This window comes from Balaenoptera ricei, chromosome 11 (assembly GCF_028023285.1).
Source record: "Balaenoptera ricei isolate mBalRic1 chromosome 11, mBalRic1.hap2, whole genome shotgun sequence".
Taxonomy (NCBI): domain Eukaryota; kingdom Metazoa; phylum Chordata; class Mammalia; order Artiodactyla; family Balaenopteridae; genus Balaenoptera; species Balaenoptera ricei.
The window spans coordinates 2,600,706-2,626,782 of record NC_082649.1 but is presented as its reverse complement, the minus strand read 5'-3'; the positions used below and the strand labels follow the sequence as shown (position 1 = coordinate 2,626,782).

The 26,077-nt window shown below is 53.7% G+C and overlaps 2 protein-coding genes across 8 annotated transcripts in view; one reads left to right on the top strand and one right to left on the bottom strand.

Moving 5' to 3' along the window:
* The window catches only part of SLC22A23 (solute carrier family 22 member 23), a 152,310-nt gene that overhangs the window by 117,967 nt on the left and 8,266 nt on the right, over positions 1-26,077 (top strand). For 3 of the 6 annotated variants that reach the window (XM_059937816.1, XM_059937819.1, XM_059937814.1), the window contains exons 5-10: positions 7,491-7,618; positions 12,584-12,686; positions 14,936-15,168; positions 16,717-16,749; positions 16,872-16,895; positions 17,893-18,016. In XM_059937816.1, the coding sequence (XP_059793799.1) occupies positions 7,491-7,618; positions 12,584-12,686; positions 14,936-15,168; positions 16,717-16,749; positions 16,872-16,895; positions 17,893-18,016 (645 nt within the window). Of the gene's footprint in view, positions 1-7,490; positions 7,619-12,583; positions 12,687-14,935; positions 15,169-16,716; positions 16,750-16,871; positions 16,896-17,892; positions 18,017-19,342; positions 19,730-26,077 lie in introns of those variants that run through there. The other 3 variants (XM_059937817.1, XM_059937815.1, XM_059937818.1) reach the window with 2 other exon arrangements.
* The window catches only part of PSMG4 (proteasome assembly chaperone 4), a 29,721-nt gene continuing 14,228 nt past the window's right edge, over positions 10,585-26,077 (bottom strand). Inside the window, exon 4 of one of the 2 annotated variants that reach the window (XM_059937826.1) lies at positions 10,585-10,611. In XM_059937826.1, coding sequence (XP_059793809.1) covers positions 10,606-10,611 — 6 coding nt within the window. In that variant the 3' untranslated portion in view covers positions 10,585-10,605. Of the gene's footprint in view, positions 10,612-22,379; positions 22,608-26,077 lie in introns of those variants that run through there. The other variant, XM_059937823.1, reaches the window with a different exon arrangement.

The following is a 26,077-nucleotide window of genomic DNA, read 5'->3' as shown; positions in this document are numbered from 1 at the left end:
GGCCAGCTCCGAAGGCGTTTTAGGAGCCAGCTCCGTTCGTCCTGGCAACACCTAAAGCAGCATTAGGATATTTGTTCAAGTGCACTGCGTGAGCAACATTTTTTAACTTTCAGAAGAGGTCACGGTTACCATCAGCCCCTTGAAATAAACTAGGGAGAGAATGTTGGAGCTGGCGGGAGGCCTTGGTGTGATTCCACACACCCCACGCCCACCCCATTCTACAGATGGGGAAACAGAGGCCCGGAGGTTTAGGTGACTTGCCCAAGGTCACGAAACTGGTCTATAAACCGGCCTCCTGATATAGTCCCTCCACAGTTTTGCTGTAGTGGAAGAACTCTAGAGCTTAGGCGTGTATCATTTTGAAAAACAAGAGATACAGTGTTCCAAATTTATGTGACAGATAAGCTAGTGGGGTGGCCATTTAATTATGAAAGAATTCCTTGTTCTACAAAGATTTACAACAAGAGTTGATTTGCCTTAGGAAGACTTTAGGGTTTAACCATCCTAAGAGCCAAATTTTCTTTAATTTCATACTTGTCCCTTTTCCCTAATTTACTAAATTTAACTCAAGTCATGAACTTGACTGTTTTTAAAGAGCTAATTCATATCCATTTGCTCTACCCTGAACTGAACCTACTTACTTTTTTTTTTTTTTTTCACACCAAACAGAACTAAAGTTTAAAAAAAAAATTCAACTGAAAGCTTATCTACCGGAACCAAGTATATATTTTTGTAAGAGCTTTGAATCAGAAACTTGGGATATTCCCCCAACTGGTGTTTAATTCAGTTCTAGTCTCTGAATTTTTTCATTTTGAAAATCTTCACAGAATGTCATAAGTTTGATACTTGGTAATACCCCAAAGCATTAACAGCTAGAATCACCTCTTTAAATCAAAGCACCCTTAGAACAACTGTCTAGGACTCTTTTCACATACACGTTCAGGGAAACTTCATCTCTGCAAAGCCTTTCACGGCTGTGCTCCTCCAACTTCACTTATGTGCTTCCCTCTATGTTTTCTAACCTGTTTGATAGAAGCCCCTCCCTGTGAGGCCTTTATTAATTTACATGTTTTTCCCCCCGGCAGGCTGATCATCATGTTCAGTACACATTTATCCCATGAGTGCGGTGATGTCACATCACCAGTGTGAGAGCATACCTGTCGACAGGTGTGTCACCCAAAACTAACTACATCAGAAACACAGACAAAACAACTTGAGGGTAAAATTAATTTCAAAGAGCATTAGCAGTTAGCCTTACTTTCTGTGCATATTTTCTTTGTGAGTAAATGTTCCAGTTCGGTGATTTGAAGAGAGAGACACACTTTGACTGTAGAGCATTGGCAAGCGCAGGTGTTAAATGGGTTAGCTGGAAGGCAGCCTGCGTGGAATCGTCGTCTGTGTCAGGTCCTCCAGTGGGGTAGAAGGAATACTTGCTTTTATTGTTAAATGTTAAGGAAAAAATATCAACTTTGTAGTATTATGAAAGGATCACACTATCACATTTTAATTTCTGATTCTTCTGAGAGACCATACAATGCAAGTAAAACAGATCCAGGAATGCAGGTCAGACGCACTTGAGACAGAGCCAGATAACAGAAAAGGCAGGAAGGAAGACAAAGATGGGAAAGCAGATCAGAAGCAACACGTTACTATTAAATCATAAAGTGTCGAGGTCTGAAAAGCATGTGGTGCATCAGAGTCCTAAAGAGGGGAAGCCGGCAGGGTCCTCCCGTTGGAATGGCTTCTGATGCTCAGCTTGGAGGAACAACCCAAGGGCATCGATCAGAAAACAGGGAAAGGACTTCCCTGGTGGCGCAGTGGTTAGGAATCCACCTGCCAATGCAGGGGACACGAGTTTGAGCCCTGGTCCAGGAAGATCCCACATGCCGCGGAGCAACTAAGCCCGTGCGCCACAACTGCTGAGCCTGTGCTCTAGAGCCCGCGAGCCACAACTACTGAGCCAGCGTGCCACAACTACTGAAGCCCACGCGCCTAGAGTCCGTGCTCCGCAACAAGAGAAGCCACCGCAATGAGAAGACCGTGCACTGCAACGAAGAATAGCCCCCGCTCGCTGCAACTAGAGAAAGCCCGCACACAGCAAAGACCCAACGCAGCCAAAAATAAATTAATTATTTTAAAAAAAGGTTCTTCCTTTAAAGAGAAAAAAAGAAAGGAAACAGGGAAAGCTTTCTCTCTTGATACAGTAACATCATTTACATTGGTACCATTGGAAAAGTAGTTCCACATAAATAAATTTTCCATATAATTCTTTAAGAATCGATACTTTATTGTAGCTATTTAGGGTGGGCATCTTTCTAAAATATTTTTTCCAGCTTTTTAAGTAGTACTGTAGGCCTGAAGTGGGAAAAGTGACGCTGCCCTAGGGATTCAAAGGCCAGGTCCCAGACCTTTGAATCAGTGCCACCGGGGAAAGGCTAAGTGCAAATCAGAGACCCCCTCGGGCTTCAAGTTCAGATGTGTGACTCTGCCTTCTTCTGTGAGTGATTCCAGGGTTTTCGTCATGCCAACAGACACACGTGTGCTGCGGAAGTGTGATCCTACAGCAGGGTCTGTGGTGTGGGGTGCAGTCCGGTGACCCCGGGCACGGTCGGGAAGCCCGTGCCTCCCCACTTGGGGGTTCCCTGCTGCCCCCGCCCAGCCTCTCTGCCCCTCACCGCCTCCCCGACCCCCGTCGCCGCCTGGGGCTTCCTGACCCAGGACTCGGATGTCTGAGTGAGCCTGGGGGTTCTCCTCTGAAGAAAGCCTGGGTTTGCAGTGCATCCTCTGTAACCTCCCTGGCGTTCAGTCAAAGCCTCTTCCTTAAATTTCCGGTTCTTGGCTTTCGTGGAATAACCGAGGCCGCGGGGTTCATGGCCTGTAGATCCAGGCGGAGGTTGGATGTTCTCGGGATGCGCTGGGAAACGAGGTGGCTCAGGTTGTTCCGACTGACCTGCGTTGGTGTCCCCAGTGCACAGGTCGGAGGTGAGCGTGGCTTCTTCCCAGGATCTCGGGGTGGACACCACCGTGCGCACCCCTGGGGTGACAGTCTCCGGACCACCACGGGGGCGGTTGTGTGCCCATCTGGAAGGAAGGGGATTTCGGAGAGCGTAACTGGCATTTTCCACTGAAGGTGGGGGCAGCGTGACAGCGGAGGGAGCACCTCGAGATAAACGGGGCTCCAGTGGTTGGAAGGATGTGCACCCACGGGGCAGGGGTCAGCTCGGGGCGGGGAGGGCAGTGCAGGGGCGCCAGGACTGGGGCAGGAGGTCGGCGGAGGGGGGCGGAGTTCGCTGGAATATTTTAGTTTTTAAGTAGAGAAGGGGTTTATCTGTGATTTGCTTAATTAAAAATTAACTTTGTGGCTGAAGTCTTGAAGCACAGCTTCCTCACCTGTGACTCATGCCTGCTGCCGGGAAGACCTGGCGGGTGACGCGGGCAAGGCGGGGGGGGGCGGGGGGGGGCACCATCCACCTGCAGCCCCGCCACCGCCCGTGGGGATGCTGACGTGTCCATCGGATGCTCGCATTTCTGCAGGGAAGTGTCTGCATCTCAGGAGAGCGATGCCCGAGGCCGACGCCCATACCCAGTAGGTCCCGTTCTGCCTCAGGGAGTTCAGGTCTTTTCCCAAGTGAGTTAAATGAAGAGGTTTTAGATTTCAGAATCTTCTGGATTCCGGAATTGTGAATGAGGGATCCTGGACCTTCTAACCATCCTGAACGTATTTCGGAGCCCTCAGGACCACGTGCCTTGGGGCGAGAGGTCCATCAACCTGTGACCATCCTCAGGGAGGGGATGGGACTTCTGCCCAGGGCTCTGCATTTGCCCTTCCTGTGCCCCTCGCTTCCCGCCAGGGGCTTAGGACTTGAACTGGACGAGAAGAGACTTTTAGTTTTGCCCACATCCTCCCGCAGAAGCCCTGGAGCCATTGAAGCCCTGGCTTGGAGGGATCACAGCCTGAAAGTCTCCTGCGTTCAAATCCAGCTCTGCCCCTTGAACCTGCTCTGCCTCAGTTTTCCCATCTGTGGAAGAGGGGTGATAATAGTTCTGCCACACAATGCGCTTGAGAGAACCAGATACTTCCAGCTTTCAAACACTCCTGTCTCTCCACCCACTCGGGGGACCACTGCCTGTCCCCGTAGCCATCGCCCCTTCTGGCAGCAACGGCAAAGCTCCCTCCTAGAGATGCCGCTGTGGCTTTTATGCACATTACTGTGTTTGCAGAGGTCATCCTCAAGGTCACTTTTTCTTACTATCCACACGTGAGGGTCCACCAGCAGACGTGGGCTCCAGCTGCCTACCGTGCTCTTTTATTTTTGTTGAAAATGTTGGGTATTTCTGAGGCTCAGCTACACTCCTGCCAGATCCTGAGCCAGTGGCCAGTTTTTTAATTTTCATGGTGTTACTACATTATGTGCCTGTCAGCAGACATTTCATTAAATTCCCATAATGTGGCCACACTGCACATTATCCAAGCTAGAACCGCCATCTCTGGGCTTTCTCATAGGCTGACAATTCAGCGAGTTGTTTATGACTTTGCAGCAGATTTAAATACCCAGAGGGCACCGTGGCATCTGGAAGGGCTGAGGAGGTGGCGGGGGAACAGTATCTCCCAAACCCCAGTCATGGGAGCGACGTCTCCGCACGCGGGGTTGGTTTCTTTGCTGCATCCCCCGAGGTTAAGGATGTGGGGTCCTGGGTCAGACTCCCTGGCGTCAAATCCAGCTCTGCATTTCACCGCCCTGGAATCTGGAACACGTCCGTGAGTGCTTTGCCTGAGTTTCCCCATCTGTGAAGTGGGGATAATGTTACTACAGCATAATGAGCTGGAAAGACGTAAATTCATGGGAAACGTGTAGAAGGGTGAGTGTAGGCCAGGCAGGCGTGGGGGCGGCGGCTTGCAGTGCCATCTGCCACCAGAGACGGGGCGTGTGGCTGGCAGGGTCCTCCTGGTCCCTGTGCCCAGGCCTCCTGGGGGAGCCCTGTTTCTGTGCTCGGGTTCATTCCAGTCCGAGGGCTGCTGTTCCTCCATAACCTCGGGTCCTCCCCTCCCTGGGCCCTGCCTCTCTCCTCTCCTCCTCTTTCCTCCTCTCGGAGCCAGGATTCTGGTTGTACCAGTTTGCAGTAACACAGACTGTGTTTTCTCAAAATGATTGAATAAAATTAGAAGTCAGTGAAACAAGATTGCAACCCCGCCACTACCCCCTCTCAAAACCGGTATGTTTGGAAATGTTATGTATATATATGAGATACGTCTGTCTGTCTGTCTGTCTATCATAGGTAAGGAAAAATCCTGATAGAAATCACAAAATATTTATAATCAAATCACAGCAAGAACTACTTATCAAAACTTGTGAAATGTTGCTAAAGTGATACTTAGGTGAAGTTTTGAAGTCTGAAATGCATATATTAGAAAAGAAGAATTAAAGTTAATGATCTATGTGTCTATCTTAAGAAATGAGAAAGTGACACTAAACCCAAATAAGTCAGAAAGATGGATGGAGATAACATAGGTGAGAGCTATAGGGGTAGGCATTTGTGTTAGGTTATCATTATAAAGAAAAGATCTGATAAAATATGGCAAGATGTTAATATCTGTATAATATTGATGTCTGTTATGTTATATTCTGAGTGTTTCTGTTTGCTTGAATTATATTCAAAATTAATTTGTAAAAACTAGAGGCTAGTAAAGCAAACATTAACTTTTATTATTTAAAAAAAAAAAAAAATCAGTGCTTACAGTTTGAAACCTGTGTTTTATCAACTTTCCAATATGGGCTCCTGGGCGAAAAGACATGAGACTTTCTGAGCCCGTCTTAATGCTCCGGCCGCGCCTCACCAGGGTGGGCCCCCAGCTCGCCTGCACCTTTGTGCAGCCACGTGGGACGGTGGCTTTTTGACTCTTGGTGACAACCCAGGTCTCCCAGCGTAGATTAACACTCTGATCAGACCATCCCAGTGTACCACTGAAGTCAGCTGTTTCTGCAAAATACATCATGAACATTTAGAAGCTTGATTTTTGTTCAGACAGGTAAGGGAGTGACAGCCGTTACATCATTAGTGATGTGACTCTGAAATAAAAATTTACCACTGATAGCTTTGGCAGCTTCTGGCTTACTTTGATTAGCGGCTCCCCCGAGCTGGTAGGACAGGTGTTGGGTAGTAGCAAAGATAACTTCTTATGAGCATCAGTCATGATTCCTTGACACTCTGTAACTGACATGAACCACAGGGACCCCTGGAGCGCTGGGCCCACAGAGGCTGTGCTGTCGTCCCCAACCTTGACTTCCAGCTTTTGCTTCTTCCACTCGGGTGCCACCTGCTTCAAATCAAGTCCTGCGGGAACACAGCCTCCATCCCTGGGCATGTGGCAGTGGCTGGTTTCTCAAGAGACCTTGTGACCTGCAAAGTCTAAAATATTCACTATTTGGACTTTTACAGAAAAAGCAAGCTGACCCCCTGCTCCAAACAGGCACATGGTTCTCCTTGACGGACTCGCAAATCTCGTTATAAACGTAAAATTACAAATCGCATTGATGAGACAGTAGTTTGGTTTGTTTGTTATTTTTCTGATGGGACTCTTCACCAGATTTCATCCTAAACACGAACAAACCGGCAAGGAGTCTGTTGCTAATTACACTTGAAACCATCACCCACCTCAGGGAGGCGTTCTGGGCAGTTGGCAGCAAGATGAAAATAATTCTACAGTTGAGCCCTGGGAAAGCCTCCAAATGTTCAAAACGGAAAGTGCCTGTCAGGTTGCTAGGATGGGGGGGCATTTTTTTTAAACTTAAATTCATTCTATGAACATTTGGTTTTTTTTTTTTATAAATTTATTTTTATTTATTTATTTTTGCTGTGTTGGGTCTTCGTTTCTGTGCGAGGGCTTTCTCTAGTTGCGGCGAGCGGGGGCCACTCTTCATCGCGGTGCGCGGGCCTCTCACTATCGTGGCCTCTCTTGTTGCGGAGCACAGGCTCCAGACGCGCAGGCTCAGTAGTCGTGGCTCACGGGCCCAGTTGCTCCGCGGCATGTGGAATCTTCCCAGACCAGGGCTCGAACCCGTGTCCCCTGCATTGGCAGGCAGATTCTCAACCACTGCGCCACCAGGGAAGCCCGGAACATTTGTTTTTTTGAGACAAAACATCACAAAAGCAGCCCTTCAATGAATTGCTGGAACGTGCTTTAGTAATCCAGCGCTCTGGTGAAAAGTATACACAGATTTCTTGACACAGCTGGGAGGATACTGCTCCCTTCTGCCTCATTTTAAAAACTGCAACTTTTACACTTTCTAAGAGAAAACCAGGAACATCCAGGGCCACGGTCTTCTCTCGTCTGCTTGGGCCAAGAGAGAGTCCTGAGCCCCCGCTGGCCTCCACCGCTCACAGACGGATACCCGGTCCCACCCGGCTGGACGCTCCCAGCCCCCGACAGAGCTGCGCCGTCACGCCTCACCCGATGGGAAGACCCTCACCCGCCCCCTGTCTCTTTGCAGGATCTTCCCAGAGTCCCTGCGGTGGCTCGTGGCCACCCACCAGTTTGCGTCGGCAAAGAAGCTGATCCTACGCTTCACACAGAAGAACCGCATGAACCCCGAGAGCGACATCAAAGGCGTGATGCCTGGTGAGCATGTGTTCCCTTCAAACCCGCAGCCCCGCCAGACTTGGGGGACCCGCCACCCATCCCGCTGGGACCGGGAGTCACCCCACATCACCCCTGGTGCCTTTGTTGCCCAACCAGCTGTCCAGCTTCCTGTGACGGTCGGTCCTCAGATAGACCAGGAACATGGCCAAGTCCAAATCCAGAGGGAGGCATGACCTTGCGTGCCCCTGCTCCTCGGGGGAACCTTGAGGGCTGAACCGCGCCTGGCACACAGGCTTGCCTGCCTGCGGTTTGGTGCCGGCAGTCCTGGCCGGGGGGCGCTGGCCTTCGCTCCCTCTCTCTCCCAAGCAGGACCTTCAGAGAGCTGCTGTGTTGTCTGTATCTGTCAGGACCTATTGGTTGGGCCTCTGAGGAAGCGGGAAAGTTCATATCCATAGAATCCCTGTTTATCAGGAACATCAGCACGAGCTAGATCAGATCCATGAGAGCACCTGGAGGGTGTTAAAATCCAGACTCCTGGGCCCCTCCCGGCAACCAGAGATTCTGATCCAGTAGATCTTGGCATGAACCCTGAACATTGTGTGTTTAATAAGCACTAGAAGTGATTTATTGTGACCTGCAAAGTCTAAAATATTGACTATTCGGACTTCTACAGAAAAAGCAAGCTTCTAATATCAATATTAGAAGTGTATTGATATTAACTTAAATCTTTTCACAGCAGTTCTGTGCAAGGTACTGTAATTATCCCCATTTGCAGATGAGGAAACTGAGGCACAGAGAGGTTGAGTATCTTGCCAGAGGTCACACAGCTAGTGAGTAGTAGCGCTGGGACTTGAGCCCAGGAAGCCCAGCAAAAGCAGCTTCCCTGTGCTGCTTCCGAGAGAGGGAGATGGACGTGCTGGCGTGGCGGGCAGGGGGAGGCAGGGGTGAGTGGACCTCGCTCCTTTCAGGCCTCGTGTGCTCCTTTTGGAGTGTCTGGCTCTTGTCCCCAAACTTGTCCAGGCCCATCCATTAGCAGGTCAGCGCTCTTAAGTCAGAGTGCCTTGTTTCTGGCATTTCCCTAATTAAATCACCACACTCCGCTTCTTTCAGGTTAAAATATTGTCTGGGAGAAGCTTGTTTTCTCCATCCTAATTACGCTGATTCATTCCCTCTTGTTTTGAGAAAGTGGTATCCTCGCTCAGGAGCTGGGCTGGTGCTGGTCTCTGTGCTGGGGGGCAGGCAACAGCGTGCATGACGCCCCCGACTCGGGGCTGGGGTGGCATGCGCTCACGCCCCGGGGCACGCAGCTCTCACCCGCCTCTGGGTCTCTGCTCCCTCCTAGCTGTCAGGCGCACGGTGCCGGTGACATGATGGCACCAGGGCAAAGCTGGAGGAAGGCGGGTGTCTGTTTCCTCGAAAGTGGCCCCTTGCACCTCCCTAGGCTGGACCGGTTTGCCTGCTTGAATGCTCTGTCCCAGCATCTTATCTAGGCCACCGACCAGCAAGCATCCCGTTCCCAACCCAGGCTCTCACCCACCTTGACTATCCTCCCTGTTGCCCCGCCCTCAGCCCTGCCTCGGGGGCTGAGACGCCATACAGGCGTTTGACCCTCATCAGAACCTTTCCGATGGATCAGATCGTCCCTGCTTTACATACGGGAAAGGGGCCCCAGGAGGCTGAGGGTTCGAGGCACGGCTTCCCCGCTCCCGGCATTCCCTCCACGTGGAAGGAGCCCCCGAGAAAGAGTGAACCGGCTCCCCTTTTCCTCCTTGGACATGAGCCAGGTGCAGGGAGGGGGTCCCCGGCGTCAGGCCCTCTCCAGGCAGGCTGACCCGCAGGGAAGCAGCCGAGTCCGGCGTCACCAGGTCAGGCAGCGAGTCTGGGGGGTACGAGGCCCCCCGATCAGGCCCGCAGGGGCTTTACCCGAGCCCTTCTCGGTAACCGAGCTGGGATCCCGCCCCACGTGCCTCACTCTGTCTTGTCCGTCTGTCCTGAACCCGAGGTGAGAAGCGGGTTCCTGTATTGGGCCACCTCACGGTCCCCAGCGTCAGGTGACTTGCACCAGTCACTCTCCAGCAGGAGATGAAGCCAAGGCGGCCCCAGGCAGCCGAGCCCGGCACCCTGCCTCGGACCCTCCGCGCCTACTTCCTGCTCCCGCGCCAGCTCCTGCAAGAGGCCTCAGGCCGGCTGGAGCCTCGCGCATTGAGAGGGAATTTCTGGGGTCAGCAGGTGTCCCCGCAGGCCCAGGAAGGAGTCTCCGCAGCGGGTGGGGGGAGGCCAGGACGGTCTGGGTCGGCCGGAGCGCGGGGCCAGGAAGGCCTCACGGCTTCTTGCGTCCAGTCCTCATCACGTCCATCCACTGACCAGAGGAGAAACTGAGGCACAGAGTGAGGAGCCTCAGCAAGGGGTTGAAAGCTGGGGTACCGCTCGTGGCCCCCCCAGCTCGGGAAAGCGGTCACTCACCCGGCCAGCCCCGGGCCCCTGGCTGCACATTACGGGAGCAGCTGAGACGCAGGGAGCAGGGCGCGGAGGGGGCGCGGGTGGAGCAGGAGAGGCCTGGCTTCGGAATCAAAGAGGCTCGCCTTGGCTTCTGTCTTGGAATCTCTCTTCTGGCTCCAAGTCGAGAGGTTGGGAAGAGGCCCAGAGAGAGGAGATGCTTTTAGCTGTCATTTCCTTGGTGTTCAGAGTCTGATCTGCTCTCAGTGCCCCCGTTCACTCCCATTATTCCCACACGTGAGGACCTTAGAAAGTCCTGAGATTTCTGGAGAAAGAGAACTGGAGAGACGGGAAGGGCTCTCGTGCTCACCCCAAGGGTCTCAGAAGTCACGTTGTGCTTCGTGTGCTCAGAGCTGGTGGGGTTTCATCCCAGAGCAGACACGGTGCTGGGGAAGTTCTGTGGTGGTGTCGAGAGGCTGGGGATGCATGTGACAGAGACAGCATGCCAACAGCCCCGGAGCGGTTAGTGTAATTCCGCTTAGAATAATGCAGTTACCTCTGTAGACTACAGTCAGCTTGGGCTCCAGAGTTTAATGCTTTAAAAAAAGAAAGAAAAAAGGTCATAATGACAGTTACTACAGCTTCTTAACATCTATTTCATACACTAGAAAGTATCAGGAATTAAGTTTGAGCTGCATTACCAAAAAAAAAAAAAAAAATTTAAACCTATATAGCCATGCGCATGGACATTTAGTTTTTCTTCCTGGAAGATTTCCATGGTGGGCGAGTGTGGCTGTGATAAATAGGTTCCTGACCAGTTTCACAACAGTGAAGATACTCAGATCGTTGGATCAACGCTATGTGTTAAGCATGTTTCCATGCTCTTTAAAAGTTTTCTAGTGTTTTGACCGTGGGGAAAGTATGTCTGTGAATCAAACGAGCCTGTTTTGCAGAGAGGATGATAAAGGTCAGGAGGAACTCAGGAGCTGAGCGTCCATGGACGGATGGCCGAAAGGCCAGCCGTTCTGGCTGGTGCACAGGCCTCCAGCTCTGTGCCTGAATATTGACACGGAAGAAAGTTCTGGAAACTGAGGGAGCATGGTCTCCTTCGGACGTAGGACAGGTGTCCCCTTCTCCCTTCTGCACCCCAGCTGGTGACACTGATCCAAACATTTTTTTAAATAAAAAACTAAACCGTTATGGTTAAGCAACCTGTTTTTCCTTCCAGCTGTAACTAGTGAGGTTGGTGACCCTCTCACCATTGGATGGCAGGGAAGAGGTAGGACGTCCAGGGGTGAGAGTGCCCCTAAGAAGTACAGGGAGGGGGACACACCTCAGAGACCCCCCGAGGGGGCTGCAGCTCCTGGGCCCCTCTTGAGGCAACCCCACTTCCTCCGGGCCTTCCCACCCCACTGCGTGCTTTATTTTTAGTAAACTTGTTTTGGATTCATCTTAGGTTTATAGTAAAGTTACACAGAGAGCACAGAATTTTGAAAACCCCCCAGTCAGTCTCCCTGTTGTAACATCTCACACCCCCTGCACCTGTTACGACTGGGAAACTGCCATCGCCGCACTGCTGTCAGCCCAGCTGCAGCCTGGACCGGACGTCACCCCCAGTGACCCTGCCATAGGATCCCACCCAGGGCTGCCTGCTCCTCTCACCTCCCAGCCGCCTATGGTCGGTGCGCTGTCAGTCTTTCCTTGCTTCCCCTGACCTCGGCAGTCTTGACTGGTTAAGTCTCCTTTTTCTTCTCTGGCCCCTGAGAAGGGGTCCCCCCCCCCCCGAGGGCACGCGCGGCCAGGGGAGCAGGGACAGACTCGGGGGCCGAATGTGCGGCGTTTCTGCTCACAGACGCCGGGAGATGGGGAGGCTGGGGCGTTTCCTCGTTGCACCTTCCCTGTTGCACCGTCAGCCCCAGGACGGCGGCAAACCCCTCGACCTCGCTGACGTGGGCCTGGCGTCTGCTCAGAGCTGGTCTGAGCCCCCCGAGCAGCTGGGTCTCGTGACCAAGCTGTAGTTGGTCACGTCACCTGAGCGGAGACGCCGTCTGTCTGGCTCCAGCGCGCACATATGTGCACGGGCCACGCCTCTGCACGCGTGCGCACACGTGTTCATCCAGTCGCTCATTTCTCCTCCTAACATGCGGGCCGTGCAGGGGCAGCTGCAGAGGAAGCAGCCTCAGCCTGTTTGGCCCACGGGGTTGGTTTGGGGACCAGAGCAGCGCGTGCATCTCCTGCTCCCTGAGCGGAGGGATCAGACTCCGCAGGAAGAGGACCCCTGCCCAAGCCCGACCAGGGCCTCCGCGCCCGCCAGCGGCCTCCGCAGCCCTTACCGGCGGACGGAGCCCACGCGGGTGGCTGCTTTGTGTGTCCCGCCGCCTCCCTGCGGGCCCCGTGGGCAGCTGCACCTGCCAAGTCAGTGTCTCTGTGGCGAGTTTTCTACCCTGAGAGCCAGGCCCTACCCCTGCCTTAAAGAAAAACACTCTCCTTCTCCGCGCATCGGGCTGTCGGTGGGGCTGCCGGCCCGGGCCTGGCCGAGCGTGGCTCACGGGTCCCCTCTCCCTGCAGAGCTGGAGAAGGAGCTTTCCCGGAGGCCCAAGAAGGTCTGCATCGTGAAAGTGGTGGGAACCCGGAACCTGTGGAAGAACATTGTGGTGCTGTGTGTGAACTCGTGAGTCACGGGCGCGGGGCCGGGGAGAGGCAGCGGGGCCGGGGAGACGCGGCGGGGCCGGGGTGAGCCTGAGCAGCCCCGTCAGAGCTTCTGAACAGCTGTCTGAAGGGCTACGCGTGCCGGCAGACGCGGACCCCCAGCCTCGGGGCAGCCCGGCATCTCCCCCTGCGTGCCACTCGGGCCGCACAGACGCGTCCTAGGGGGACGGGGCTGCCGGAGAGCAGGCTCACGTCCAGGGACGTCCTGGGAGCGGGGCTGTCTGGCCGTGCGCCTCCCGGGATGCACCTCCCCGCGAGGCACAGTGGGGGGGGGGGGGGCTGCGGGGGGCGGGACCCCCACGTGGGGGCCTCCAGGCACCGTCACGGGCGAGGGGACCAGGCTGCTGAGTGTCCTTGCTCCCTGTGTGGAGCCAGCGCCTGCAGAGGCCCCGACCCCAGGGCGCCGCGGGTGGTGATGGGCCGGCCCGGCCCTGGGTATGACCTCCGCACCTGGCCAGAGGCCCTCCCGCCTTGCCAACCACATCCAGCCCGGCGCCCCGGGTTTGGACCTGCACCCCTGTGGCTCACGCCGTTTCCTGCCAGCCCGGTCCCGCGTTCAGTGTGCACCCGCAAGCCTGTGCTGCTGGCTCACAGCTCAGGAACCCTGCCCTTCCCTGCTGCCCACGTGGGGCCTCGTTCAGGGTCACAGGTCGTCTAGGCAGTAGGGGGTTAGAGGTCACTGGGGGAGGGGAGCTTGCACCCTTCCGCGCACAGCCTCAGGACTGCCGTCTTTGGTAGAGAGCAAGGCCCGGGGGCGCGCCTCTGGCCCTACGTCCCCCAGCTGCTCCTATCACAGCAGCTCCATTTAATCAGCTCTCAGGATTGGGGTTCCAGGTTAAATAATTTGGGGGAGGATACGAAACATGCCAGCACCAAAGCAGTGGCAGAGCCCGGATCTGACTGACACCTCGTCCTGCAGCCGAGCGGCCGAGGCCCGGGCCGGGGAAGGGGCAGCGGCGCCGCACGCCGGGTCGGGGCCGAGCCCTCAGGCCTGTCTCTGCACAGAGTCGGCTCCAGCCCGGCCTCCCGCTGCCCAGTCTCAGGCAGACGCCGGCTGGGCTAGTGGGACCGTGTACGGTGGGGTCACCTCTCCAGCGTTTATTTTGGAAAAAACACACATGGTGACACAGACAAGATGGGGAGTTTCCACCTTAGTGACCCTTGTTTTGGGGAAAGGGGAGCCAATCTCTCCGGCTTTGTTGTGGCCGGAGGACCTCCTTCCACCAGAACAACAAGGTGGGAGACCCGCCCTGAGACCAGGAGCCCCGCCGAACTCACACCTGTTAGGCTGTCCAACGTGGCCCGGGGGAGCCGGGTCTGCCTGTCCCCAAGGGGAAACGCATGGGTTTGGCGGAGGGCGGCTCCCTCCTGCAGGGCCGGGTCTGTAGTTGACCTTGGTGCGTCCTCCAGGTCTGCTGAAAGCAGGGAGGGAGGCTGGGAGAGAAGGGCGTTTCAGCCCAGGGACGGATGCAGGCGCTCGCAGCCCTGCTCCCACGGGGCGCGTCCACCGGGGCCTCAGAGCCCCGCTGCCCCGTGCTCCCAGGGAACACGACACATCTTTATTCCCGTTCCCAGAGTGGACATCCGTCTGGGCGGCTGGGACACACGTTTCCCTGCAGGTTTTTGTGACCCTGTGGGGCAGGAGGGGGCTGAACCCAGGGCGGGGGGTTGGGAAACGGTAAATTAAGCGTTGAACAGCCTCCACGACCAGGTGTCCTCACCGGCCTGACCCCTCCTGCTCCTCCAGGCCACGTGAGCCGCGAGTAGCAGCGAGAGGGGCTGGAGGAGCCAGTTCTCGGGGCAGGTCCCCGAGTTTCCGGAACCCCGGGAGAGGCAGAGGGGTAGACGGGCGGCGCGTCTTAGAGCTTGTGCTCACCCGCTGCGCTGTCAGCCTGTCTGCCCGCCTGGAAAGTGGGTCTGATGGGCCCCCTCGGTGCCCATGCTGCGGGGTCAAACGCAGGGACCCTGGGGGTGTCTGCCTCACACCCGGATCCCGTGAGAGACGGCGTTTGAGCAGAGGGTCTCCCTGCGTTTACGCCCACGCCCTGCGTACGGCCACGGCAGGCAGGTGGCCACGCGCATCCCTCCCCTGAAGTCCCCTCTGACGTGTGTTCCCCGCCACCTTCCGAGTGGCTGCTCTGCCCCTGGACGCGACGCGGTGTGCCCCGCCCCCGCTGGGAGGTGGTGGCCTCAGGCACTGTGTCCCCGCAGGCTGACCGGCTTCGGGATCCACCACTGCTTCGCACGCAGCATGATGGGCCACGAGGTGAAGGTGCCGCTGCTCGAGAACTTCTACGCCGACTACTACACGGCTGCCGGCATCGCCCTGGCCTCCTGCCTGGCCGTGTGCCCGGCGGTGCGGGTCCTGGGGCGCCGCGGGGGCCTGCTGCTCTTCATGATCCTCACGGCCCTGGCCTCGCTCCTGCAGCTCGGGCTGCTCAACCGTGAGTGGGCCCGGTGCCCTGGGCGGGCGGGGGCAGGGCCTGGCGTGCCGGAGCGGCACCCCAGAGCCCTGGGTGCGTGGGCAGCCCGAGGTGTCCTCCCGCTTCGGGAAGGACGAGCTTTCACTGGAACGCGTGCGTGGGGTCCCCCCTCCTCCCGCCCGACCCCAAGGCTTCCCGGGGCCCTCACAGTCCTGCTGGACGTGATGACCCCGCTGGGGGCCAGGCTCTCCCGCTGTGATCCGTCACATGAGAAGGAACGAAGGACTTTTTCCTCATGTGAAGTCAAGGGCGAGATAAATACATTTTGACACCCTTTCACTGGGACACTGCTCTTCAGCACGTGTTTCCAAGTTCCTCAGCTGCTCTTGGGGCCAGAGAGTTTCTCACTAAGCGTTAGAAGTAATTTAAAGAAAAGCTAGCCAATCGTGTAGCCCACCCAACTCTAGGAGGCAAGCTCAGTGCAGCTCCTGGTGAACGAAAGCCCTCGCCACGGGGACGAGCCGCAGGGCATCTGACCGCCTGGGGCGAGGCGGGAGTGAGCCGGGCGGCTGAGCCTTCTCGCCCAGGACCCTGCCCCGCAGTGGACTCAGGCGCCGCGGGGAACACGTGGCTCTGAGGGCTGCCCTCCCCCTGGAGCTGTCAGAGCTCGACCAGCGCTGCTGAGAAAGTCAGAAGCCTGCAGTAGTGTTTCAGGTCTGCGTGATGTCCAGGTGGGGAGGGAGTATCCAGAACAGAAGGAAGAGAAGGAGAAAACCGAGGACTTTCTCTGCCTTGTTGGGCAAACTGGATTCTAGAATAGCCAGTGTCAGACTCAGGAGCAGTTTTCTGACTTGGGCAAGTTCACGTGCATTCCACACCTTGCTGGGAGACTGGTCTCATTTTCAGCCGTGACGACATGGGGTGTGTCCCCTGGTGGGGCCACCCAAGCTGCCCTTCGGGGAGTCTTCTGCAGCTCCCGCCGGTTGGGCAGACGTGCAGGGGCACGGCAGCCCCGGGGCTCACAGCCGCCCTCTTAGTCCCGGAGCCGGGACGCCCAGGAGACCGGGCACCGTGGGGACCAGGCTGGGAGGGCATAGCGATGCTGTCTGCCGGGTCTGCCCACAGCACTTGGTGCCCCGAGCACAGACCAGCAGTGACTTGAGTAACTTTGGACACGGCGAGATTCCCCCTTTGGCTTGAGGGCGGGCGCTGCGCGAGGGCCCCTGCTTTCAGGAGCTGGCGTCCTCCCCGGGTTACGAGGCCAGAGGGGCCCAGCCCTCCCTTCCGAACAGAAGGAGCTCCGTTTGGTCAAATGCCAGCCCTGATGCCCTGGACCCTCCCCCACGTCTGCGCCACGTCCCTCCTGCTCTCTGGCCCCTGGCGGTGTCAGCTGGGGTCCCCGAGTGGGCCTGGCGGGCTGGCTGCAAGGCCACCCCCGCTGGTCCCGGAGGGGGCTTGCTTAGAAACCAGCCACGTGGAAGCACGCGGTGGTAGCTTCCGTCCGACCTGCTCTCTTTCTCCCCTCCCTGCCCGCCCTCCTCCTCGTCTGCCGCCGTTTCTGCGGTCCAGTGATCGGAAAATACAGCCAGCACCCAGACTCAGGTGAGCCGGAACGCACGTGCGGCACCGTTGTCTTTTTTATTGCACCTGCAGGGCGTTTTCACAGAGACTCACAGACCTGTGGTTTCCCTTTCCTCTCTCTCCCCTCCCCCTTTCACCCCAAGAGTTGCAGCTGAAGTTGGCCGTAGGTTGGACACTACACGCATCCACTTGTCCTCTCTGCCCGTTGCGCCTCTAGAAAGTCGGGCCGCCCCCCCCCGCCCCCTTTGTGCCCGGCTTGCACGCTGCCCTCGCCCTTGCCCCTGGCACCAGTGGCCAGCACAGCCCAGCAGCCTCCACGGTGATGCAGGGCCTTGGGGACAGGCCTGGGCTGGGCCACACGGCCCTGGGGGTCTGGCTGACCACGCTGCCAGGGGAAGCAGCCGTCCCCGCCTGTGAGCGACGCAAGCCCGCTGCTCTCGGCCTCTGGGACGGCATAGCCGCTGCCCCGCACGCGACCCTGCTGCGCACACGTGCCTGGCCTGACCGAGCCCATGCCTCCCGGGCTCCCAGTGCAGCCTCGTGGGGGACTGGGCTGCGCCCCAAACGTGGGACCCCAGCGTCTTGCTGTGCCCTCCTAGCGCCACCTGGGGGTGAGGTCAGACCCGGTGCCACTGGCAAGGTGCTCAGGTTGGTCCAGCTCGTTCCCTCCAGGCCCATAAGTTCTCCTCTTGGGGTTGAGTTCTCGTTCCCCTCAGTCAAGCCTGGGCTGCCCTGTCCCTTGTATTGGACTGGTCGGGCCTGAGGCCAGGATGGCCAGGCTCTCTGGAACCAGAGACCTTTCTCTGGAGCTGAGCCGGAAGGCTGGATAGGAGGGCGTTGCCATAGCGTCGGGGAGACCACCAGCCTCCCTCCCTGCCGGCCGCTCGAGGCTACGGCGTCCGGCAGAGTCAGCCTGAGCCCCACGTTTTAGAGCCGCAGGGACTCCCGGGGGACCCGACAAAGGCCCCTGCCAGAAGGGCTCTGACCTCCCACCCCGGGACATGCCGCTGCATCCCCCGGGCCTGCACCTCAAACCGGGCAGAGGGGAGGAGGGAAGACCCTTCGTCGGCCCCAGGCCGCCCTCCGCCCCGCTCCCCTGCTCCCTCCGCCCCCAGCTGCCTCCCTCCCCTCCGCCCCCCTCACCACCCCCTGGTCCTCCCCCAGGAATGAGCGACAGTGTCAAGGACAAGTTCTCCATCACCTTCTCCATCGTGGGCATGTTCGCCTCCCATGCAGTGGGGAACCTCAGCGTGTTCTTCTGTGCAGAGATCACTCCCACAGTAATAAGGTGCGTGGCGGGCCGCCGTGCAGGGGCGCGCTTCTTCTGAGGACACGGGGGGCGGGGCTTCCCGTCGGGCAGGGCTCCCGGCGAGTGAACCACCAGCTCTGCTCTGGCCTCCGGACGAGCTGCGGCCCGTGCTGGGCGTCAGCTCCCAGACCGCTGTCCCGCCCTGGCCCCCAGGGAACCCGGAGTCAGGTGAGGGCTGGACCCGGGGTCCCGTCCAGGCAGCTGGAGGGAGGGGGAGCGTTGAGCGTTGCACAAGCAGCACGGCAGGGCCTGGAAAAGGAGTGGAGTGGGAGGCCACTGGCTTTACGCCTGTGCTCCAACCCAAACGCCGTCCACTCTCCTAGGAGGACTCAGGAAACTCTGTTTCACGTACAAAGCAGAGTAGAAAGGGCCTTGGTTTTCTGCTGGCCTGAGAGGCCAATGTCTCCAAAGAAAGGCCCCGCAGAGAAAACCCAGCAAGTTACATCACTGATTCGTTTGACAGATATTTGTTAGGAACCCCCGTGTGTCCGGCAGAGGCCGAGTGTGCAGCCCGGCCCCCAGGAGGCCGCGATGGGTCCGGTGTCTGAAAGGCAGGGTGACCTGCACTCAGCTGCCTTTGCTCTCCTGGTGGGGGGGGGGGGTGTCTGCTCTGTCCGGCGCCGTCCGGGCAGCGGTACGCGGGCGGGCACACCCTCTGGTGCTGTCGAGGTTACAGCGACACGGAAGGGTTTCCTTTTGGAAAGGGCATCGCCTCCCTGCCATCTCGCTGTCTTCGCGGTAGCAACTGTTGTGACTTTCGGTCGAGCTCCTGAGCTTGGTGTGGGAACGCCATGAGCTTGCCCAGTGCACACGCTCTATTAAAGTGTAATTGGGAGCATGGCAGTGAATCGGCTGTGGGCTACCGCCCAGAAGCCAGCACGACGGCACCGTTCCATCCTCCCTTTCCCACGTGGGCGACAAGCAGGGGCCAGTCCCATCCAGGCAGGACGCCCGGGACTGACCACCCGGCCCCGGTGCCGGGCTCTGGGAGGAGGCCACGTCTGCAGGCGTCACGCTGACGCAGCATTTTCACTGGCCTCGCTCTGATTCATCCTCCTGGATTCTTACGTACGCACGCCACGCCTCAAGGCTGCCCCATACCCGGGGAATAAAATGGCAGGGAATTGTGCATTTAAGAAAAAGCAAGCCAGTGCAAGTAATTCACCCGGGTTCAGCCCTCTGCTTAACCTGACATGGGAAGTGAGCCTGGAGCTCATTTCATGCGGGGACGTTGCAAAGCACCCCAGGCGGACAGCAGCCCCTCGGTGTCTTTCTTTACCCGGTTAATGTCCTTCCTTTACCAAGGAGCCCAGCAAGGAGGACTCTTTCAGGAGACCAGAAGTCGAGGTCAGACCTTTGCGTGGCTGTATCTTTCTCTGGGGGTGGCCACCCTCCCCTCCAGCAGTCGGCAGACCTCGTGAATCATCGTTAGATTTTGCTGAAAAAAGCTAAACAAGCTAAACTGAAGGAAATGCAGTATCCTTTTCCTCTCTGAGGCAAACCTGCAGAGATTAGTTTGGGGATAGAAAATGTTCTCGGGGTCAGCTTGCCAGGATGACAAGCTAGAAAACATGTTCACTTGACCCTAGGTGATGCGTTTCTAGTTGCAGAGGAAGGAGGTGAGGTCCGGGGGGGTCTCCTGGTGGGGACAGAAGGCTGTCTGGTGTTGCCGGCGAGTCACTCCCTGCGGGACACCCCTCGTCCCGGCCCTTCCTTCCATGTCCGCCCAGGGACAGTCCCCACGGAGTCGCTGGGAGGAAGTGGACTTCCTGCCCTCCCCCGACTTCTCACGGGTGAGCCAGGAGGAGCTGGGAGGGCCGCCCAGGTCTGTGAGCTTCACGTTGCCTAGTGCAAAACTAGCCTTTTCTACAACACGGTGTTAAAAACACACCCTCTGAACAAGGACAGTAGCGAAGGTTAGGGGTTGGCTAACGAGAAGCAAAGAGGAGGGTAAGAACTCCTTTGCACAGAGCCCGGGGGACGTCGGCTGTCCACGCATGACAGCGGTCCGGCGCGCCCACCCAGACGCTGACGGCGCCCCTCCCCGTGGCCTGCAGCTACAGCAGGTGCTTCTCGGTACCCTCCCCTTGGGCCTCGGCGGTAACGGGGGGGCCCGGCTGGTGTAGGGGCAGCTGGTGGCTTTGGTGTGGCAGGCCCAGTGTCACCTGGAAGCTGCAGGCGGGTCGCTGAGGCCTCGCTGTCTCCGTGTGCCCTCACAAAGCGGGTGGGGGGGGTGGGCAGGCGCTGGTGGCAGGGACGCATCCCTCACCTCCCGACACCTCCTCAGGCTCCCTGAGCGCCAGGGCCTGGCTGCGGGGTATTTCTTCCTTTTTTACTGAGATATAGTTGATATACAATATTATATGTTTCAGGTGTACAACATAGTGATTCACAATTTTTGAAGGTTATTATATATTAATTTAAAGGTAAATTATAAAATACTGGCTATAGTCCCCGTGTTATACAATACATCCTCGTAGCTTGTTTCATACCTAATAGTTCGTACCTCTCACCCTCTACCCCTATATCGCCCCTCCCTGCTTCCCACTCCCCACTGGTAACCACTAACTAGTTTGTTCTCTGTATCTGTGAGTCTGTTTCCTTTTTGTTGTTCCCTAGTTTGTTGTATTTTTTAGATTCCAAATATAAGTGGTATCATAACAGTATTTGTCTTTCCCTGACTTGTTTCACTTAGCATAATGCCCTCCAAGTCCATCCATGTTGCAAATGGCAAAATTTCATTCTTTTTGATGGCTGAGTAATATTCCACTACATATGTATACCACATCTTCATTTGTCAGTAGACCTTTAGGTTGCTTCCATGTCTTGGCTATTGTAAATAATACTGCTACGAACACAGGTGCATGTATCTTTTTGAATTAGTATCTTCAGTTTTTTTGGATGTATGCCCTAAAGTGGAATTACTGGATCATATGGTAGTTCTATTTTTAGTTTTTTGAGAAACCTCCATACTGGTTTCCATAGTGGCTGCACCATTTCACATTCCCACCAACGGTGTACGAGGGTTCTCTTTTCTCCATATCCTCGTCAACATGTGTCACCTGTGTTCTTTTTGATGACGGCCATTCTGACAGGTATGAGGTGATACCTCATTGTGGTTTTGATTTGCATCTCCCTGATGACTAGCAGTGTTGAACATCTTTTCATGTGCCTATTGCCCACCTGCATTTCTTCTTTGGAAAAATGCCTATTCAGTTCTTCTGCCATTGTTTCAGTCGGGGTTTTGTTTGTTTTTGATGTTGAGTTGTATGAGCTGTTTATATATTTTGGATGTCAACCCCTTATTGGTCACATCATTTGCAGATAGGGTCTGCCATTCAGTAGGTTGTCTTTTCATTTTGTCGATGGTTTCCTTTACTGTGCAAAATCTTTAACTTTAAAAAGTTAATTACGTCCCATTTGTTTATTTTTGCTTTTGTTTCCTTTGCCTGAGGAGACGAGCCACTTCACCTCCTGACCCCTCCTCACCCGCTCCCTGGCTGCGCACCCCCTTCTCCGGCTGAGCTCTTCCCTCCCCTCAGGTGCCCACCCCTTCCTCCAAGCATCTTCCTTCCGGAGACCTCCCTTCTGGCTCCTCCCTGTGCCCACCCCCAATGGACCCCACCCGCTGTCACTGCTCCAGACACGCCTCAGGAACGGGCACCAGGGACAAAGATGGCCTGTGTGTCACGTGACATGAGCGGTCGTTTAGCTCGTTTTAAAATTTGCGTCATATATATATATAAATGTTTATAACACATGTTCAATGAGTGACCACAGGCCGAGGAGATGATGGGTAGTCCTCACCGTCAAACAGCAGGAGGGGGACAGACAGGACAGGGGACAGCCAAAGCACACAAGACGCATCCCCCCACAGCCCCAGACTCGGGCCTTCAGCGGGCAGGGAACCTGCGTTCCTGCGTGGCCTTGGGCACGTTCTTCAGCTGGGCTCATCTCTGCCCCAAAACAAGACTAGTCATGACGGCCTTCTCGTGGGGGGACCGGTGGGGGACAGACTGTACACAGAGGGTCTGGCCACAGTAAGTGACAACTGGTGGTGTTAATTATTCCTACCTGAATATTTTTGGCAGTGACATTTATTTCTGTAAAGATCGGCAGAAATATTTGTTCCTCCTTGACTTCACAGAAAGGTAGTCAAGACAAATTAAGTAATACGGAGAAGGAAGTGGAAAACAGGAGGTTTGTTTTCTGTGTTCAAGACGCTGGTATTAACATGTTAAAAGAATGATTTGAAGATTCTTTTTTTTGTTGTTTTTGTTTTTTTGTTGTTTTTCTTTTTTTTTTTTTCTTTCATTCTTTTTATTTTTTTCTGAAGATTCCAGAATTCTTAAGTCAAGCTTGCTACTTCTAAGAAGTCTGCCTGTATACCTATCTTTCTATCCTCAAAGTAACTTAGGTATTATTACTAGTAAAATAAAGACAACCAGTAAAAGCCTTTGAGCTCCGAAAGCACGAGAAGGCAACCTTGCTCCAGGTTCTCCTTTATCTGCAAATCGAGGCGGCTGCTCTCCTGTTTAAACCTAAGCGTGTGCTGCCCTCTCGTGACAACCTGGAGAAAAGCAGAAAATGTACAGAGTCAGCATTTGCAGGGAGAAAGATGAAGTTAGCACCTTAGAACCAAGCACGTAATGATCCCATTCTCTAAACTGAGATTTCTAAAAGAAACACAGATCCAAAAATGGAATACCAGATTCTGCCATAGTTGTTCCTAATCTTATTAATTTCAAGGTCTCCTTGATAGAAAACCAACAGAAAATTGCTTTTGTGGAAAAAAATACATAAGGCTATATTGCATATTACATATGCATGTGTACATGTATCGCATGTTATATATATGCATCTGTAGATACGTCGGTACTTTTTAAAAACAAGTCATCGAACCCTACCATAAATCAAATATGTTCCATCTCTTTTGACGTGACTTGCTACCATGACATAGTTCACCTGGACTCTGAGGGGACGCCAGCTCCTTGCTCAGGAATTCCTTGTGGGCTGTGCACTCACGTCCCTGTGCACTAACCACGTGAGCACTTTACTGCTCTGAGCGGGGAAGCCTCTCTCATGCTCATCAGCACCACCCCACTCAAGTCACAGGAAGGTCAGGCAGACACGTGGGCAGTTTTGTTTTGGTTTTTTTTTAATAAATTTATTTTATTTATTTATTTATTTTTGGCTGTGTTGGGTCTTCGTTGCTGCGAGCGGGCTTTCTCTAGTTGCAGTGAGCAGGGGCTGCTCTTCGTTGCAGTGCGCGGGCTTCTCATTGCGGTGGCTTCTCTTGTTGCTGAGCTCGGGCTCTAGGCACACGGGCTTCAGTAGTTGTGGCACGAGGGCTCAGTAGTTGTGGCTCGCGGGCTCTAGAGCGCAGGCTCAGTAGTTGTGGCACACGGGCTTAGTTGCTCCGCGGCATGTGGGATCTTCCCGGACCAGGGCTCGAACCTGTGTCCCCTGCATTGGCAGGCGGATTCTTAGCCACTGCGCCACCAGGGAAGTCCCATGTGGGCAGTTTTAGAGAAAATGATGTCTCACTGGTATCAAAGGCCCGTGAAACACGTCCTTTATTTCCGGTGCCCCATATAATTCCTTGCAGCCTCCTGTGGCTTCCTGGAGTGGCCAGACTCACAAGGACTGAAGATCTATTTCAGGTGCTAGATTATTCACCTTCCAGGTGGAGTCAGTCACACTGCTCTTTGTAAGGGTCATCATATTCACTCTGCCCCATTCACTGGGACAGTGGCCCTCTTGCCGAGGAACCAGGATGATCTGATCTGCAGCATCCCAACATTTATGAAGCACAGTGTGTGCCATGGATGTTCCAGAAAAGAATCCTTGACTGTCTTTTCTCCATTGTACATTCTTGGCTCGTTTGTCATAGATTAATTGACCATAAGAGCGTGGGTTTATTTCTGGGCCCTCTATTCTGTTTCACTGATCTATGTGTCTGTTTTTGTGCCAGTACCATACTGTTTTGATTACTGTAGCCTTGTAGTATAGTCTGAAGTCAGGGAGTGTGGTTCTTCCAGCTCTGTTCTTCTTCCTCAAGATTGTTTTGGCTATTTAGGGTCTCCTGCGTTTCCATTAAAATTTTTAAACTATTTGTTCTAGTTCTGTGAAAAATGTCATGGGTATTTTGATAGGCATTGCATTGAATCTGTAGATTGTCTTGGATAGTATGGTCATTTTGACAATATTAATTCTCCCAATCCAAGAACACGATATATCTTTCCGTCTCTTTTTGTCGTTTTCAATTTCTTTCATCAGTGACTTAGTTTTCTGGGTAGGTTTATTCCTAAGTATTTTATTCTCTTTGTTGCAATGGTATATGAGATTGTTTCCTTAATTTCTCTGATAGTTCATTGTTAATGTATAGAAATGCAACAGATTTCTGTATATTATGTATCTTGCAACTTTACCAAATTCATTGATGAGCTCCATAGTTTTCTAGTGACATCTTTAGGATTTTCTATATATATTTATAGTATCATGTCATCGACAAACAGTGACAGTTTTACTTCTTCCTTTCCAATTTGGATTCTTTTTATTTCTTTTTCTTCTCTGAGTGCTGTGGCTAGGATTTCCAAAACTATATTGAATAAAAGTGGCAAGACTGGGTATCTTTGTCTTGTTCCTGATCTTACAGGAATGCTTTCAGCTTTTCATTGTTGTGTATGATGCTAGCTGTGGGTGTGTCATATATGGCCTTTACTATGTTGAGGTATGTTCCCTCTGTGCCCACTTTCTGGAGAGTTTTTATCATAAATCGGTGTTGAGTTTTGTCAAAAGCTTTTTCTGCATCTATGGAGATAATCATATGGTTTTTATTCTTCAGTTTGTCAGTGTGGTGTATCACACTGACTTGCAGATATTGAAAAACCCTTGCATCCCTGGGATAAATCCCACTTGACTGTGGTGTATGATCCTTTTAATGTATTGTTGGATTTGGTTTGTTAATGTTTTGTTGAGGATTTTTGCATCTATGTTAATCAGCGGCCTATAACTTTGTGATATTTTTGTCTGGTTTTGGTATCAGGGTGATGATGGTGGCCTCATAGAATGAATTTGGAAGTGTTCCTTCCTCTGCAATTTTTTTGGAATAGTTTGAGGAGGATGGGGGTTAGCTCTTCTCTAAATGTTTGGTAGAAATCACCTGTGAAGCCATCTAGTCCTGCACTTTTTTGTGTTTTGGGAGTTTTTAAATTACTGATTCAGTTTCATTACTGGTAATTGATCTGTTCATATTTTCTATTTCTTCCTGGTTCAGTCTTGGGAGATTGTACCTAAGAATTTGCCCGTTTCTTCTAGGTTGACTATTATTATTGGCATATAGTTGTTCACAGCAGTCTCTTATGGTCCTTTGTATGTCTGCGGTGTTGGCTGAAACTTCTTTATCATTTATGATCTTACTGATTTGGGCCCTCTCCCTTTTTTTCTTGATGAGTCTAGCTAAAGGTTTATCAATTTTGTTTATCTTTTCAAAGAACCAGCTTTTAGTTTCGTTGATCTTTTCTATTGTTTTTTTAGTCTATTTCATTTATTTCTGCTCTGATTTTTATGATTTCGTTCCTTCTACTAACTTTGGGTTTTGTTTGTTCTTTCTCTAGTTCCTTTAGGAGTACGGTTAGGTTGTTCATTTGAAATTTTTCTTATTTCCTGAGGTAAGCTTGTATCACTGTAAACTTACCTCTTAGAACTGCTTTTGCTGTGTCCCATAGGTTTTGAGTTGTTCTGTTTTCATTTTTATTTGTGTCTAGGTATTTTTCTGTTTCCTCTTTAATTTCTTCAGCGATCCATTGGTTGTTTAGTTGCATATTGTTTAGCCTCCATGTGCTTGTGTTTTCTGCAGTTCTTTTCTTGTAGTTGATTTCTAGTATCATAGTTTTGTGGTCAGAAAAGCTGCCGGATATGATTTCAATTTTATTAAATTTCCTGAGGCTTGTTTTATGGCCTAGCATGTGATCTGTCCTGGACAATGTTCCATATGCACTTGGAAAGAATGTGTGTTCTGCTGCTTTCAGATGGAAT